A 14,311-nucleotide genomic window follows, 5' to 3' on the forward strand; every position below is an offset into this window, starting at 1 on the left:
AATTTCATATCAAACTTTGAATTATTTATTACTATTTTTTGAATGAAAGATTTCTAGGAGACTTGATCTCATGAGCAACAGAATTTCAAGTAATACATGAGTAGTTAGATGTTGAGGTTCTGTGGAAATTACTTAAATAGATAAAAGATATAACAGAATCACCAAACTGACTGAGGCCATAACATTCCCAGCATGGATCTTTCTAATTCTCAAAATCAAGCCTGTGTTGAGTGCAGAGATATCTAGTAAATAGGGACCAGCAGAATTCTCATATTGTTCAAACTGCCAGAATGTCATGATGTTTAGGGTATTCTAACCAGTCGCTTCAGCAGATCCATGCTACTGCTGCATTTCTCTCAATTCTTCTTCAATTTGCTGTTCCTACACAATATTTGCAGTATAAACCCTGTAAATACTCTGAAATACAGTTCAAACTTTGCTTTTTAAGGATGTAAATTTAAGTTACTGAAAATAGGATAACCAAAGAAGAGAGCTTCTGAAACTGAATCAAAATACTTGTTTCAACGTCTTCTGGGATCCGTTTGTTATTTAAGCTTCTGGGAAATGAATCATCCATGTCCTGCTACTTCATTTATTCATATAAATTATCCCTCCTTAAACAGCCTTTATTCTGTGACAGAAGTGTTGGTATTTTAATACTACAAGTTACTGAAGAACTAAGGATGGCAGCAATGCAGAGAACCAAGCAAACTCTTACATCAGTTCTCGCTGCAAATAAATTTAAGAAAAATAGTTAACAGCTGGGAATCACGAGATACTATTTCCAGAGACTGACACTACAATTATTCATAGGCATAGTAGAATTCTATACAAGCAGAGACTGAGAAAATTAGGAAATCTAGACACAAACCTAATTAAACATAAACTTAGAGAGGGAACACTGCAGAGACATAAAACAAGGCCTGCTATGTATTGTATAGAGCATTTTATTTCTCTCTCCAAAACTGTAAGATAGCAAGTAAAACACATGAAAATATTATCCATGAAATTCACTGTTTTCCAGATTTGGAACTACTAAATTTATATCACATAAAACACAGTAGGAGATTATTTCCTTTCAGTCAGCAGCTGTAATGTCCCAAGTCAAAGACGTGCCAGTTTTAGAGCCTGCACTTAAGAAGTACACAAATCAAATAAAAACAAAATTACATAGATTTTCTCCATGGAAAAATATTAGGTTGAGCTCCAGGAAAACACTTCTTGAATATAAGACCAGATGAAGAAGATAACTAGGAACCTTGTAAGAGTTACTTCAAGGCTCTTACAAGAACCTCGTAAGAGTTGCTTCATTTAAAAGCTTAGCCTACTTTTTAGGCTAAGCTTTTAAAAACCGGTTAGCCAAATATCTATTTGAGTGGTGTAGATTATTTTTAATATCTCACAATCAAACAGGCAGAATGGTATGTATGCTTTCTAAAAGCACTCTTCAGCCTTCTGTTCCCATGATTCTATACCAAAAGGATAAAGTATCACATCACCAATCAAAGAAAATTCAATCTGTTCCATCAATACAGCTCTCAGGAGATTTGATCCAGAATAGTTTACATAAATCCTAAAAATGGAGATGATGTGACCACCCTGATTATTTTTTTACCCTTCAACTACAAGAATATACTTTTAAAATTACCTGGTTTATTAACAACATCCTGCAATTCAGTGACAGAACTGATTATTGCAGCAAGGAGGTTGGAACTAGCAAACCAGCTGAGTGCTTCCACACAGTCAAGCTCTTCCTCTTCACAACCTATGGAATAGAATTGTAGCCACCAATATAACTTAGAAACTTAAATGAGGTACACTACTTTCTCTTTCAGAAATTGACTAAACCTGAAAATACATAAGCCACAAACTATATTCAGGACAATTTAGACTGTATTAAATATGCTTCCACTAGCACTAAACCAAAAAAATAGATGAATTTTCTGGTTTGGAAAGCATTTTTTATACCATTTTTCCTTGTAGGGGGATGCATAAGCTGGTTTAGTAACAGAAAGGTAACAGAAAGGGACTAGACGGACTATGTATTTCCTCTAAAGGAAACCCAGAAATCTTACATTAATATTTTACTTGTATCAGTAAGAAACTTTTTTGCATTTTTCAGTAGGAAATAAGTACTATAAGTTATTAATAAAAGAAGAGAAGAAGAGAATACATGTTCTCAAAAAATAATGTTGGTGGCAAATAATGTAGGAAAATTTCAAGAAATTTATCACATACAGCAGATGCTGTAGCATGTAGTTCTGAAATCTACAATGCAAATATTGAGAATATCAAACAATGGGAGCTCATGTGTGTAGTTGCAACTTAACTTGCATTGCTAAACAGACTAAGCATTTCCTTTTAGGGGAAATTACATTTATCAAGTTATCTAAAATTTACAAAATCAAAAATTACATTTGTTAAAATGTCATTAAATTTGTATTTACACTCCATTATAAATGATATTACTATATGTTATTCACTAGCCATGTCTTTTGACACAACATTTATCAAAGAAGAAAAAAATCAGCTTACTTAACAGATTACGCTTGCCTTTGGATTCTCCTACACAAACGGGAATTCCAATGCCTTCTTTTAAACCATTTGTCCAGGTGAAGAGGGAACTAGAAGACTGTGCTAAAACCTGAAGTCTGTTGGCTGCCAAAACTGCAATCACAGCTCTTCGGAATACATAAATCAGGCCCTGGGACTTTCTTTTCTTTAGTTTTGCTTCATCTTGATTGTTTTCCTTATCATCAGAGAGAGCATGAACTAGGGTCTTAATCTTCTGGTTCACTAATTCATAAATGTTCACCTGATCCCGGAGAAGGTCTCTTTGGGAAGACATAGCACACAATCGGCCATACAGAGGATACAGGGCACCTGCCAATAGTGCACAGGCTGTCAGGAGGGAGGAATGCTCCTTCTGAAACTGTGTTAACATCTTTTTCAAAGAAATGTTTTCAAGAGCCAATTTCTCTTGACTTTTTTCAAGGTCATAAATTTTTTCCTTATTTTTCTCTGCTGCTTCCTGGTATTCCTGGGATAAGAGGAAAAAAAAAAAACAATAACCAAACAAAACCAGAAGAAATATTAACAAAAAGTTTTTAACTTAACAAAATAATTTTTACGTAGGCAAAAGATAAAAGAAAATACTTTCTTTTTTTCTTCATATTCAAGTAATACACTAAAGCAACAAATATTATTAGTAATGATGATAAAACTATCTCTCCTAATAAACAATTAAACAATGAGATACAAACGAAGTAACAAAGTAAAGTTTGCACAATCCTCAGTTACAAATGGATTTCTGGTTCCTGATGATAACCCTTAGTACTCCAATAGCCTCCACCTGGTTGTCCACAATGCAGTTTTATCAGTTGACTTAACAATAATTGCTTAGTAACCAATTACATGCTCCAATTTCAGAAGAACCATTGCTCTACAAAGAAGAAATAAAGTTAGAATAAGGGAGAGGAATAAAATAAGAAAGGCTCTGGAACAAAAACGTAGACAGATTGGCAGCAGCTGGAAAAGGGGAAGTAAAGGTGATCTCTTAATTACTTTGTAATCAGCCCCCTACTTATATATTCACAGATTAATTAGGTCTCATACAGAACGGAGTTTTCAAAAGAACAGTGTAATACAGATATTTTTATTTTGCCTAGTGGCATAATAGTTTTTTTTTAAGTTGCAGAACATTTTTTTTTCTTCTAAATGCCCTGAAATAGGGAAGGAGGGAGATTTAAAATAGCAAGCTGGTATAGAGAAATGAAGATGGTAACAAGTCAGGAAATGTCAGGACTACAATTAGAGGATGCAGACTGCAGTACTGGAATCAAAACACTACGCTGAGAACTCTAAGTGACCTCAGAGACTTAAACTGGGTTCTTGATGCACAAGAGCCTCCTTTGATTGAAACAGTGACTACATTTAAACAGGTTCCACTGGTATAGGGAGATAATAAATTTTAGGCACTGTTAACAAAGAATGTACAAGCTCAAGTTAAATGCTAATGCTTCAGCTACAATACATGGTCACAAAAAGGCAAACATGGATGCAAGTACCAGTCCATATGATGATGAAAACTGAGGATTTTGCTAAATTTCAAATATTTAGAGCTACAGGCAATTTTATTGAACACACAGTGACATTCTAAAAAGAAGCAAAATAGTATTATCCAGCCATATTCTCCTGCATTCTATTTGGTACAGGTCCCAAACTAGTGGTAAGTAAGGCACCCTAGTTTCTTTTACCTCCTCCATTCTTCAAGCACAATAAGGGAAAAAAAATACACAGCTATCCCTAGAATGAAAATAGAAGATTCCATGCTTCTACAGAGATGTACCCTAGTCAGTTCAAAATGTCTTTGACCAAATAAATATTTTATTTTTTTTTTTGAAGGGAAAGCATTTGTAATGCTATTAAAATACTTCAAGTGATACAAAAATAGAGTAGGCCACTAAAAGATTTAATTTCAAAATGCAATTTACAGGCCACATATGTCACTTTACTATGCTGAAATAAAGTATGAACATGGACAATACTTTCCGTGCTGCTACATTATTTACAGTGTTTGATTTTTACAGATAGCATAACTAGAAGGAATTGAAAAGGTGAGCCAAATTTAGAAAACAACCTATGGTTTCTGGCCATCACAGGTGAAAGGCCAATATCTAAGTAAACAAACTGTAATCCCTACAGGGCTGTTGGCAGCAATACCAACATTCAGTGCTCTTGCTAATTAAAGTGCTTTTTTAATGTTTTTCGTGATATGCGAAAGTAAATAAGACAACCTCTGACTTCAGAAATGTAAGTTTTGCAAGAAAATAGACATTTTTTTCTTTTTACTGGTTAGTAATTTCTATTGCTATACCAGACACTGTTTCTAGAGTTTTCTTTAAAGCTTAAAAGCACAGTTCTTGAAAGAGACATGGACTTTTCTTCCTAAACATTGGCAAGCTGGTTTCCTTTGGTGTTTGAGCTTTGAGGGGCTCCTCACTGAGTTGCAGAGCTGCATCAATTCCAAGAAACCTTAACAAAAAATCAGGTGCTACTCAAAAAAACTATTTTATCCTACTTCTTACTACAACCTTAGCCTTTATTCTGGCATGGAAACGGAACAGAAAACTAGAAATACAATGACACAGAGACTTCAAAATATTTTTCTTTGGGAGAGCTGAGCACAGATGGCAAGAGAAGAGAGAGGGCCCACCCCCACAAGCACTAAAGCTGCCCCCAGGGAGGGCAGGCAAGCAGGAACACATGAACAGAGAGGGCAAACAAGGAATGAAACATGAGCCAGGGCACCATGACTCTGTTTGCACTCACAGGGAAAGCAGGAAGGGCACTGAGACACTGCCAACTCAAGCACTTAGATGGTGATTTTCACTCTCAGTGATTGAGCTGAGGTGTGGTGTTTGTTTGGACAAAAGTTACTTTCTCTGTGCACACCAGAAAGGATGGGGTAACCCAGATGGACTGCCCATGAAACCATGCAAGAGTCTGGGTCTCAGGTTGCAGGGAATTATGGAGCCCGGCACTGCTCTCGGGGCAGCACAGAAAACAGCTGTGTGAGTTGTGATCAGGTGGATGACTTACAAAACCTAATGCTGGAGGTGAGAGACAAAGTGGAAAGACTAAGAAGAATTAGGGAGTCTGAGGAAGAGACTGAAAGGTGCAACTACATTATACCACACCTCAGACAAATGCACCCACTCTCCACTTCACAAGAAGCAATGGATCCCCCACCCTCTCACCACCAGGCAGCATGGGACCTTAGAGACAGAGGTGAATGAAAACAGATTTCTCCTTGGCGGGGGGGGGAGGCAGGGGAATCTCCTCCCAAGCTACTTCACCTTCCCAGGTGCCCTTATACAACAGGTATGGGGCCCTGAAATCTCAGAATCAGGGAAATGAGAATGTGGATGGAAGTCCATCTAGGCCAGACTGATTGTTTAAAACAGGGCAGCCTACCCACTACATCTTGACCTCCTCAATTAAGAAAAAAAAGAAGGCAGTAGTGACTCCCTTTTTAGAGAAATGGAGAGCCAATATGCCAAGCAGAATTAACTGATACAGAAGTGTGTTGCCTTCATGCAGCCCAGATAAGATACATCACCAAGAAACTGCCCAGTGGTACAGTCAACTGACTACCCCATTACCTGTTTACCAGGCAGCAACAAAGTCCCAATAAAAAGGCTGTGAATGATCAAGAGGGACCTCAAGGCCTTGGGATAACTGGTCGAGAGATCTGGAGCACAAGCTGTGTTCTCTTCTGTCCTTCCAGTTGCAGGGAATGATGGGGCAAAACCCAGAAAAATCCCAGAGGAACACATGGCTTCAAGGGTGGTGTTACCATCAGAATTTGTGGAGTTTTGATCAGTTGGGTCACTTTATATGACACTGAGTCTGCTGACAACAAATGACATCCTCCTATCTCAAAGAAGGAAAAGGATCTTAGCAGGGTTCACTGAAAGAGCTTTAAACTGGATTTAATGGGGGACAGGGACAAGGCCAAGCTCAACAGAGAAAAGGTGTGGAAAGGGGAGAACAACAGTGATCACCCAAGCACAAAAGGATGCTTAAGAGGGGATGTCTACTGAGGGTACAAGCATCCAAAGATGTAACCAGAAGACAGACTGTGCACTCCCAACCGGGATATGTTGACACAATCAAATACCTCCGTGGAGTTCCTGTACACCAATGCACACAAAATGGAGAAGAAACAGGAGGAACTAGAGATCTGTGTGCTGTCAAAGGACTCTGATCTTCGCATTTAGAGATATGGTGGGAGAGCTCACATGACTGGAATGCTGTAATAAAGGAAATACTATTAAGGAGAGGCAGACCAAGAAGGCAAGGTAGTGGAGTTACCCTCTCTTGAGGCACACCTGGAAGGTATAGATCTCTACCTTGGGGTGGATGGTGAGGGAGTCAAGAGCTTATGGATCAGTATAAAAAGGCAGATCAGTAAGGGCAACACTTGTGGGTGTTTGCTACAGGCCACCTGAGCAGCAGGAGAAGGTGGATAACATCTTCTACACGCAGCAGAAAGCTTAGAGTTACAGACACTAGTTCTTGTGGGGGCCTTCAACTACCCTGGCATCTGCTGCAGAACCAGGACTTCAGGAGAGCTAACTTTAGTCTCTTTGGGGATCTTCTTGGAAGAATCCCACAGAAGAGCCACTTAAGGGAAGAGAGGTGCATGACAGTTGGTTGATGTTCAGGGATAAGTTCCTCTAGGCTCAAGAACAACACATCCTGATGCACAAGAAGTCAGGCAAAGAGGGTAACAGACTTCCATGATCAAATGAAGAACTGTCATTACCCAGGCAGGAAATACACAGGAGATGGAAAAAGGGTCAGGCCACTTAGAATGAAGATAGAGAGGTTGTCAGAGAAAGCAGAAATGAGACAAGGAAGGTCAGGGTGCATCTGGAATTAAATGTGGCCAAACATGTCAAGGACAACAAGGGGGATGATCCTGCCCCTCTACTCAGCCTTAGTGAGGCTACATCTGGAGTGCTTTCTCCAGTTCTGGGCTCCTCATTACAAGAGATACAAGGAGTTCCTGGTGCAGATCCAACACAGGCTGACAAAGGGACTGGAGCATCTTTCTTACAATAGAATGAGGGAGCTGGGCCTGTTCAGCCTCAAGAAGAAATGACTGAGAGGCAACCTCATATATATTGTCTCCCCCAAAATCCTTGCAGGTAAGCTCGGGAAATGTGGGTTAGATGAATGGATCTTGGGATGAATCAAGAACTGACAATTGCATAGCTTAGTGGGTTTGTACAGACACTGTCCTAATAGGGGAGTACAAAATCCACATGGAATAATGATTTTCAAAGCTCAGGTTGATGTGAGAGCTGGAACCAACCAGACACTAAAACAATGTCTGCTGCAATAGGCTGCAAATGCTGCAAAGTTTTTTTTTTAAAGATACTTCACATCAGTGGTGGAAACCAGTCTATGACATAGCCCCCAAAATCTCCTCCAAGAAGAGACAACAAAAAGAGGATATGCAGAATGTAGTCCTCATAGTTCCCTTCCCTGCTCCCCGTCCCCCCAAAAAACCTGATCAGTGGACCAGAACCCAGCTGGAGGCCTGCAGTCAGTGGTGTTCCCCAAGGGTCCAGTCTCACTGAATTTGTTTATCAGTGACCTGGAGGAAGGGATCAAATGCACCCAAGTTTGCTGGTGACACCAAACTGGGGGCAGTGGCTGATCCACCTGAAAGCTCTGCTGCCATTCAGTGGGACCTTGATCAGCTGGAGGGTTGGGCAGAGAGAAACCTGGTGAGGCTCAACAAGGGCAGGTGCCAGGTCCTGCAGGTGGGGAGGAACAGCCCCAAGTGCCAGCACAGGCTGGGGCTGACCTCCTGCAGAGCAGCTCTGTGGAAAAGGACCTGGGGCTCCTGGTGGATCACAAGCTGTCCATGAGCCATCAGTGTCCCAGTGGCCAGGAGGGCCAATGTCATCCTTGGGTGCATTGGCAAGAGTGTGGCCAGCAGGTCGAGGGAGGTGATCCTCCCCCTCTGCTCAGCCCAGGTGAGGCCACACCTGGAGTGCTGTGTCCAGTTCTGGGCTCCTCAGCACAAGGGAGACATGGAGCTACTGGAGAGGGTCCAGTGGAGGGCCACAAGGATCATCAGGGGTCTGGAGTTTCCCTCTCAGGAGGAGAGACTCTGGAAGCTGTGATTGTTTGGTCTGGAGAAGACTGAGAAGGGATCTCATCAATACACAGAAATATCTCAAAGATGGAGTCAGGAGGATTGTGCGAGACTCCTCTCAGTGGAGTGATCGAGCACTTATGTTGGATGAGGAGCAATGACCAAAAACTAAGGCACAAGAAGTTCTACCTCAACATGAGGAAAAACTTCCTTAGACTGAGGGTGGTAGAACACTGGAACAGGCTACCCAGGGAGATCATGGAGTCTCTCTCTCTGGAGACACTCAAAAACCTCCTGGATGCATTCTGATGTAACCTGCCCTAGGTGCCTTTGCCTTGGCAGGTGGGTTGGACTAGATCATCTCCACAGCTCCCTTCCAAACCTAACAATTCTGTAATTCTCATCAGTGTCTACAAGTATTTAAAGAAAGGGTGTCACTGCATGGATCCAGGCTCTGCTGAGTGATGCCAAGAAACAGGACAAGAGGCAACGGGCAAAAACTGACACACAGGAAGTTCCACCTGAACAAGAGGAGGAACTTCTTTTCTGTGCAGTGACTGACTGCCTAAAGAGGTTGTAGAGTCTCCCTTACCGGGGATATTTAGGAACAATCTGGACAAATTCTGTGCACTGTGCTATAGCACAACTGCCATGAGCAGGAGGGGGTGCACCACATGACCCTTCCACCCTGACCCATTCCATGATTCTGTAAGTCAGTGATTCCTGTTTTATTAAAAAAAAATATATATATATATACACATGTATATATGTGTGTGTGTGTATATATATATATATATATACACATGTGTATATATATGTGTGTGTGTGTATATATATATATATATATACACACACGCACACATATACTATATACAGCTATACCTATAAACAACATCAACTGTCCTGTCCTCCCTTCGCTGTGTTTTAAGTACACAGGGGACTTGCCAAAGACATGCCTACCAAAGATGCTTACCAAAGAAAGACACCTGGTAGGTCAGGACCAGTACAGTTACATGCATTTCTCTTCCTCCCTTTGCACTGATTATGGTGATTTTTCATGTAATTGAAATATATCCCAATCTTTATCTAATTCACCTGGCTTGCTGTAAAAAGCCTCCAACCAAGGAAAAAGAAAAAACAACACTTTTTTTTCTCCCCAGGGGACTTTTGCTTTTTCCTGTTTAGCAAACCTTTGATTTTTCTGTTGAAATTGACATTTTGAAGTAGTTACAGTATTTTTCTCTTACAATATGTTTTTTTTATATCAGAACAAAACCCTTCTATTTTAAGCAGCTGCCACAAAAAATGGGGACAGATTAAAAAATGTCTATATAATAAACAGACAACAACGAGTAGTTAAAATTCAGAGGACATTTCCTAGGGGACTATAAATAATAAATAATTTGTGTGAGGCTAAGGAACAGGCATAGTAACATTTTCAAAATGGCACACTATCAAATCAAGAGGACTAGACTCCTGCAACAAAAGGCAAAGAAAAAGGATATGCATTTTAAGCTCCATTGACTCTCTCCAAACATGGAGACCACTGTCAAAGAGTGGTATCTACAGAGTGCCTTGCTTATTGCTGATCTCTGATAAGGATACTCCAGGATTTTCTTTCCTATAGAAAAACAGTAAAACTGCTTTCTGATTACACCATCCATTTGACCTACAGCACCAGCTGTGAAGTAGTACCTATTAACATTCATAGATCCTATTGTGGAACCAGGGACCCTGAACAGTACTGGCTGGGGATAGAAGCAGTAGCAGGTGCCACTGCCACTAAAACCTCCAGATTCTGCAGTGTTTTAATTATAAGGAGACCATTCTAAAAGGTTCTAACTCTCTACTGCAATTCTAATAAAATAAAACAATAATTTTCAAGATTAATTGCACAGCAGTATAAGCAATGTGAGCTATCTGTTAACTCCTGAGAGTGTGAATTGACACTCTATGGTTTGCTTTCACAGACATGTCAACAATTTGAAAAACTAAAGAAGTCTCAACACAGGACCTCTGAGGAGAAAATACCTAGAAGTAGTCATGGAACACTGGTTGAAGACAAAGCTACAAATAAAAGGAAGCATACTATGATGTACCATTAGGTTGGTGCAGGACAGCAAAAATCACTCATCTTCCCTTTTCAGAATGGAATTAAACCCTACAAGGGGTTATTTCACTAAAGTGCTTGCAATTAACACTCAGATCTTTGGATGGAAAATGTAACAAATTGCTACAGTTTCCTTGTAGTGGTAGAATAAGTGTCCTAGAGTGAGGAGACCCCCAGCTGTACAATGAAATACTGGCAAATTATATTCCACTTGTACTGATTATATGTTTTCCTATAAAATTTAATGAATAAAGCTTGCTAAAATAATTAAGTTTAAATATTGCATTCTGCATCTTTATGTAATCGCTGGCAGTCAGTAAATTTTAAGCATCCTTTGAAGACATTCTGTAACTTGTGGCACAGTTTCCCTTGTTTCCTTTGGAAAGAAGGCTATGATATTAGTCTGTCTGTACACCTCTGATCAAACAAAGCACTGACCTTGCAGACAAATATGGCTAACTGGCTCAAAATGCAATAGGTAAAATACAGTTAAGGAAAAAACGGGCAGTCAGGACTAGCACAGCCCTAACACTAGACATTTATGGACCCTATGGGTGCCAGGAAAGGAAAGGCTTTATTTGGTATTTGCAAATTGAAAGTCAGTCACAAATTAGAAATCCAGAAGAAATTAGATTGTCTTCTTGAGAGTTTGACACTGAATGGCAAGGAAGACAAACTGGAACACAAGGTGGAAAAGAGATTGTTGAATCATATAAGTGTATACAGATATTGCACTACCTTGATTACAAAACTACCAGCTTGCACTCCAACATTATATAACCTGTGTTAGAAAACATGTCCAGATGTTTTCTAAGGGAAAATGTTCCCCTTTTAGCTATTCAGTAGTCCTGTACAGCAAGCTGACAGATGAAGTTTTTTCCAAAACACGTGCCTAATGTGCACTCCACAAAAAAGAGACACATTTTCAGTACATGCTTTACATGCTATCTATACAATCCAGCTGCAGAGACTGGGAGGTTTAGCACCGTTCCAAAGAATGGTGCAGTATTGCAGAGCACCTATTTTTCACAAAACACTAGAGTTTTTAAAGACATGACACAGCATCCATAGGAGGAAGAAATCTGAATTGTGTAACTCCACTTCTTCTTTAAGAAGGAAATGTAATTTTTAAAATTAAAATTAAGCTTTGTTATTCCACCATTCTTTTTGTTGGCAAACGAAAGCCATAAGCTGAAACTACACGATGCTGGGGAAATTAAATATAAATCTGGATGCCACTTATTCCACTTATAGTGTTGTTTCTAGCCTTGTCAATATCCAATGTGAAATGTAAATATCAAGCAAAAAAATCTAAAAAATTATAACTAAATCCTAAGAATTCACCATAAATTCTGTAAATAGAATATTTCATAAATGTATTTTTCAGCACACAATGATATCCAAGACTAAAATCTGAGTCAAAGATAGCATTCTTCAGATAAATTAAGTCACAGGTGGCAGTCACAAGTAACAAGGCATACCTTATTTCCTCAATTGCACAACTCTTTTAATTGAAACACATGTAAATGAACGTGATTGAAAAGACAGTGAATGGTGGTTGTAGAATAATAGTGAGCATTTTAAATTGCAAATAACTTGTCTAACAATCAGTACCAACAGTTTTACACTTTTGACCCACTGCTCACTTATCATCTGTGTAACAGCATCTTCTAATACTGTTGAAATCTACCACTGCTAATTGGTTTTTAGAGTCAGAATGTATATATCTAAATTTATCCCCAGATGAGACCATTTTACTGTATCTCTACACAGTCTTTGCAAAGCATGATGCTGAAAAAAAACACTGCTGCCCTATATAATTCTTAAATCAAGGAAATTCAATCTTACAGCCTTAACATTCTGAGAATGTTAAAAAACGCCCAAAACAGTAGCAACTGTAAGCCAAATTAGGCAATTCACTCCTAGAATGTTTTAACAAAGACATTTATTTCTTATTATAAATGAAATCAATACTAACATGGAGTTTGCAGGGGTTTTTTTTAATTTTAAACAACCCTAAACTGGTTAGGGGTTCACACTATAGAAATAATCCATTAAATATTTACAAGAAAAAAAAAATCAGAAGTTCATAGCACCATACCTGTGCCCTTGCATGAGCTTCCCCAAGGAGACCTGAGTACTGCTGTTCCAGATACTTTTTTTCACTCTGCCAACAGCTTGCCTGCGCTTTCATTTGTTCAGCCAATTTGTTAAAAGCATCTTCCTGGCTCTGCTGAAACTCCTTCATAATATCGGACTTGTTTTTACAAACATATTCCAGGTGAGAGATCTGTGTAACAAGCATTTAAAAAGAAATTACTTCTCTAAGCACCTGTTTACTTTATTGTACATATCAGCTTAACCACAGATGACCCCGGCATAAACTCTAAACTGTAATTTCTTCAATATTCATTAAAATTAAGTAAAAGCCTTTCATGACAGATTATTTACTTGAGTTGTGCAACAAAATTAACAAAAAATTGAATTAAGTTTTGCCATTGTTGTACCATATTGAAGAAGTTTGTTGCTTTCTTTGTTGAAAACCTGAACTGTACACTTCTCCTATGTTTTGGCTTTTTGTATACAAGAGCATTAAATCTTCTATTAGTAAAGTACCAGTCTCTTAGAAGTTTGCAAGAATTGCATATAATATGCAAAAAAAAAAAAAAAAAATAGTCCTTAATTTAATTTTTGTTTTAGTGGAAAACCAAAACATTCCAGATACTATTAAGCATTAAAAGAATTTCAGGACATTTTAGCACACACAAGTTGTTTTCAACAAGTACAAATGGATTCACTCTGCGGATAACTTAGGAGCTCCTGCACAAACTAAATGGAGGAATGAATCCAGGTAACAATAATCTTTAAATACACACACCTACAATTAATTACTAGAGAGTATCAGCAAGCTACTTTTCAAATGCGTCACACAGGAATGCAAGAGGAAAGTTTGGTTCCCAAGAAAGCGGGTACAACACAAGTGACATACTGTTCAAAATCCCTGAAAAGCATAAGTATAAGAAAAATATATTCCATAAGTATATGAAAAAGTATATTCCATAAGTATACGAAAAAAGCCCTAGAGACCTCACAGTCAATATCAATAACCATACTAAATTAAAAATCAAGAAACAATATGACACAACATCCCCAAACACTGCCAGTAATGTTCACTCCCTTCTCTTCTACTCCCTCTCCTCATTTACTTCAAAAGTAAAATACCAAATTATATCAAATATTTACAATCCAGATTTTATCCTACCCCTTTGGTAAGGGGATAGGTCCAACTGACTGCTGGGGTACTTATTAAATGATGATTAAAACAATTCACTATAACCAGCCCTGCATCTTACTCAGACCAGAAGAGTGGTCACTCCTGAAGATGAAAAATGTCAAAAGAAGATTTTCCCTCACTATGTCTCAAAAAATGTCTGCACAGACAAGTTCTGGAGTTGCTGTACTAGTCTTAAGACTGACCTGATCAACAGAGCCAGAAAACAAACTGAAATTCTAAAGACTGTCATATG

The 14,311-nt window shown here is 38.8% G+C and overlaps 1 protein-coding gene across 1 annotated transcript in view; it reads right to left on the bottom strand.

Moving 5' to 3' along the window:
* CCDC171 (coiled-coil domain containing 171) overlaps nucleotides 1-14,311 on the bottom strand; it is a 145,273-nt gene that overhangs the window by 72,411 nt on the left and 58,551 nt on the right. The window contains 3 exon segments of the mRNA XM_041416474.1: nucleotides 1,649-1,765; nucleotides 2,536-3,040; nucleotides 12,886-13,074. Of these exon segments, the coding sequence (XP_041272408.1) occupies nucleotides 1,649-1,765; nucleotides 2,536-3,040; nucleotides 12,886-13,074 (811 nt within the window).

Source organism: Onychostruthus taczanowskii, unplaced genomic scaffold (assembly GCF_017590055.1).
Source record: "Onychostruthus taczanowskii isolate IOZ18803 unplaced genomic scaffold, ASM1759005v1 scaffold52, whole genome shotgun sequence".
NCBI classification, from domain to species: domain Eukaryota; kingdom Metazoa; phylum Chordata; class Aves; order Passeriformes; family Passeridae; genus Onychostruthus; species Onychostruthus taczanowskii.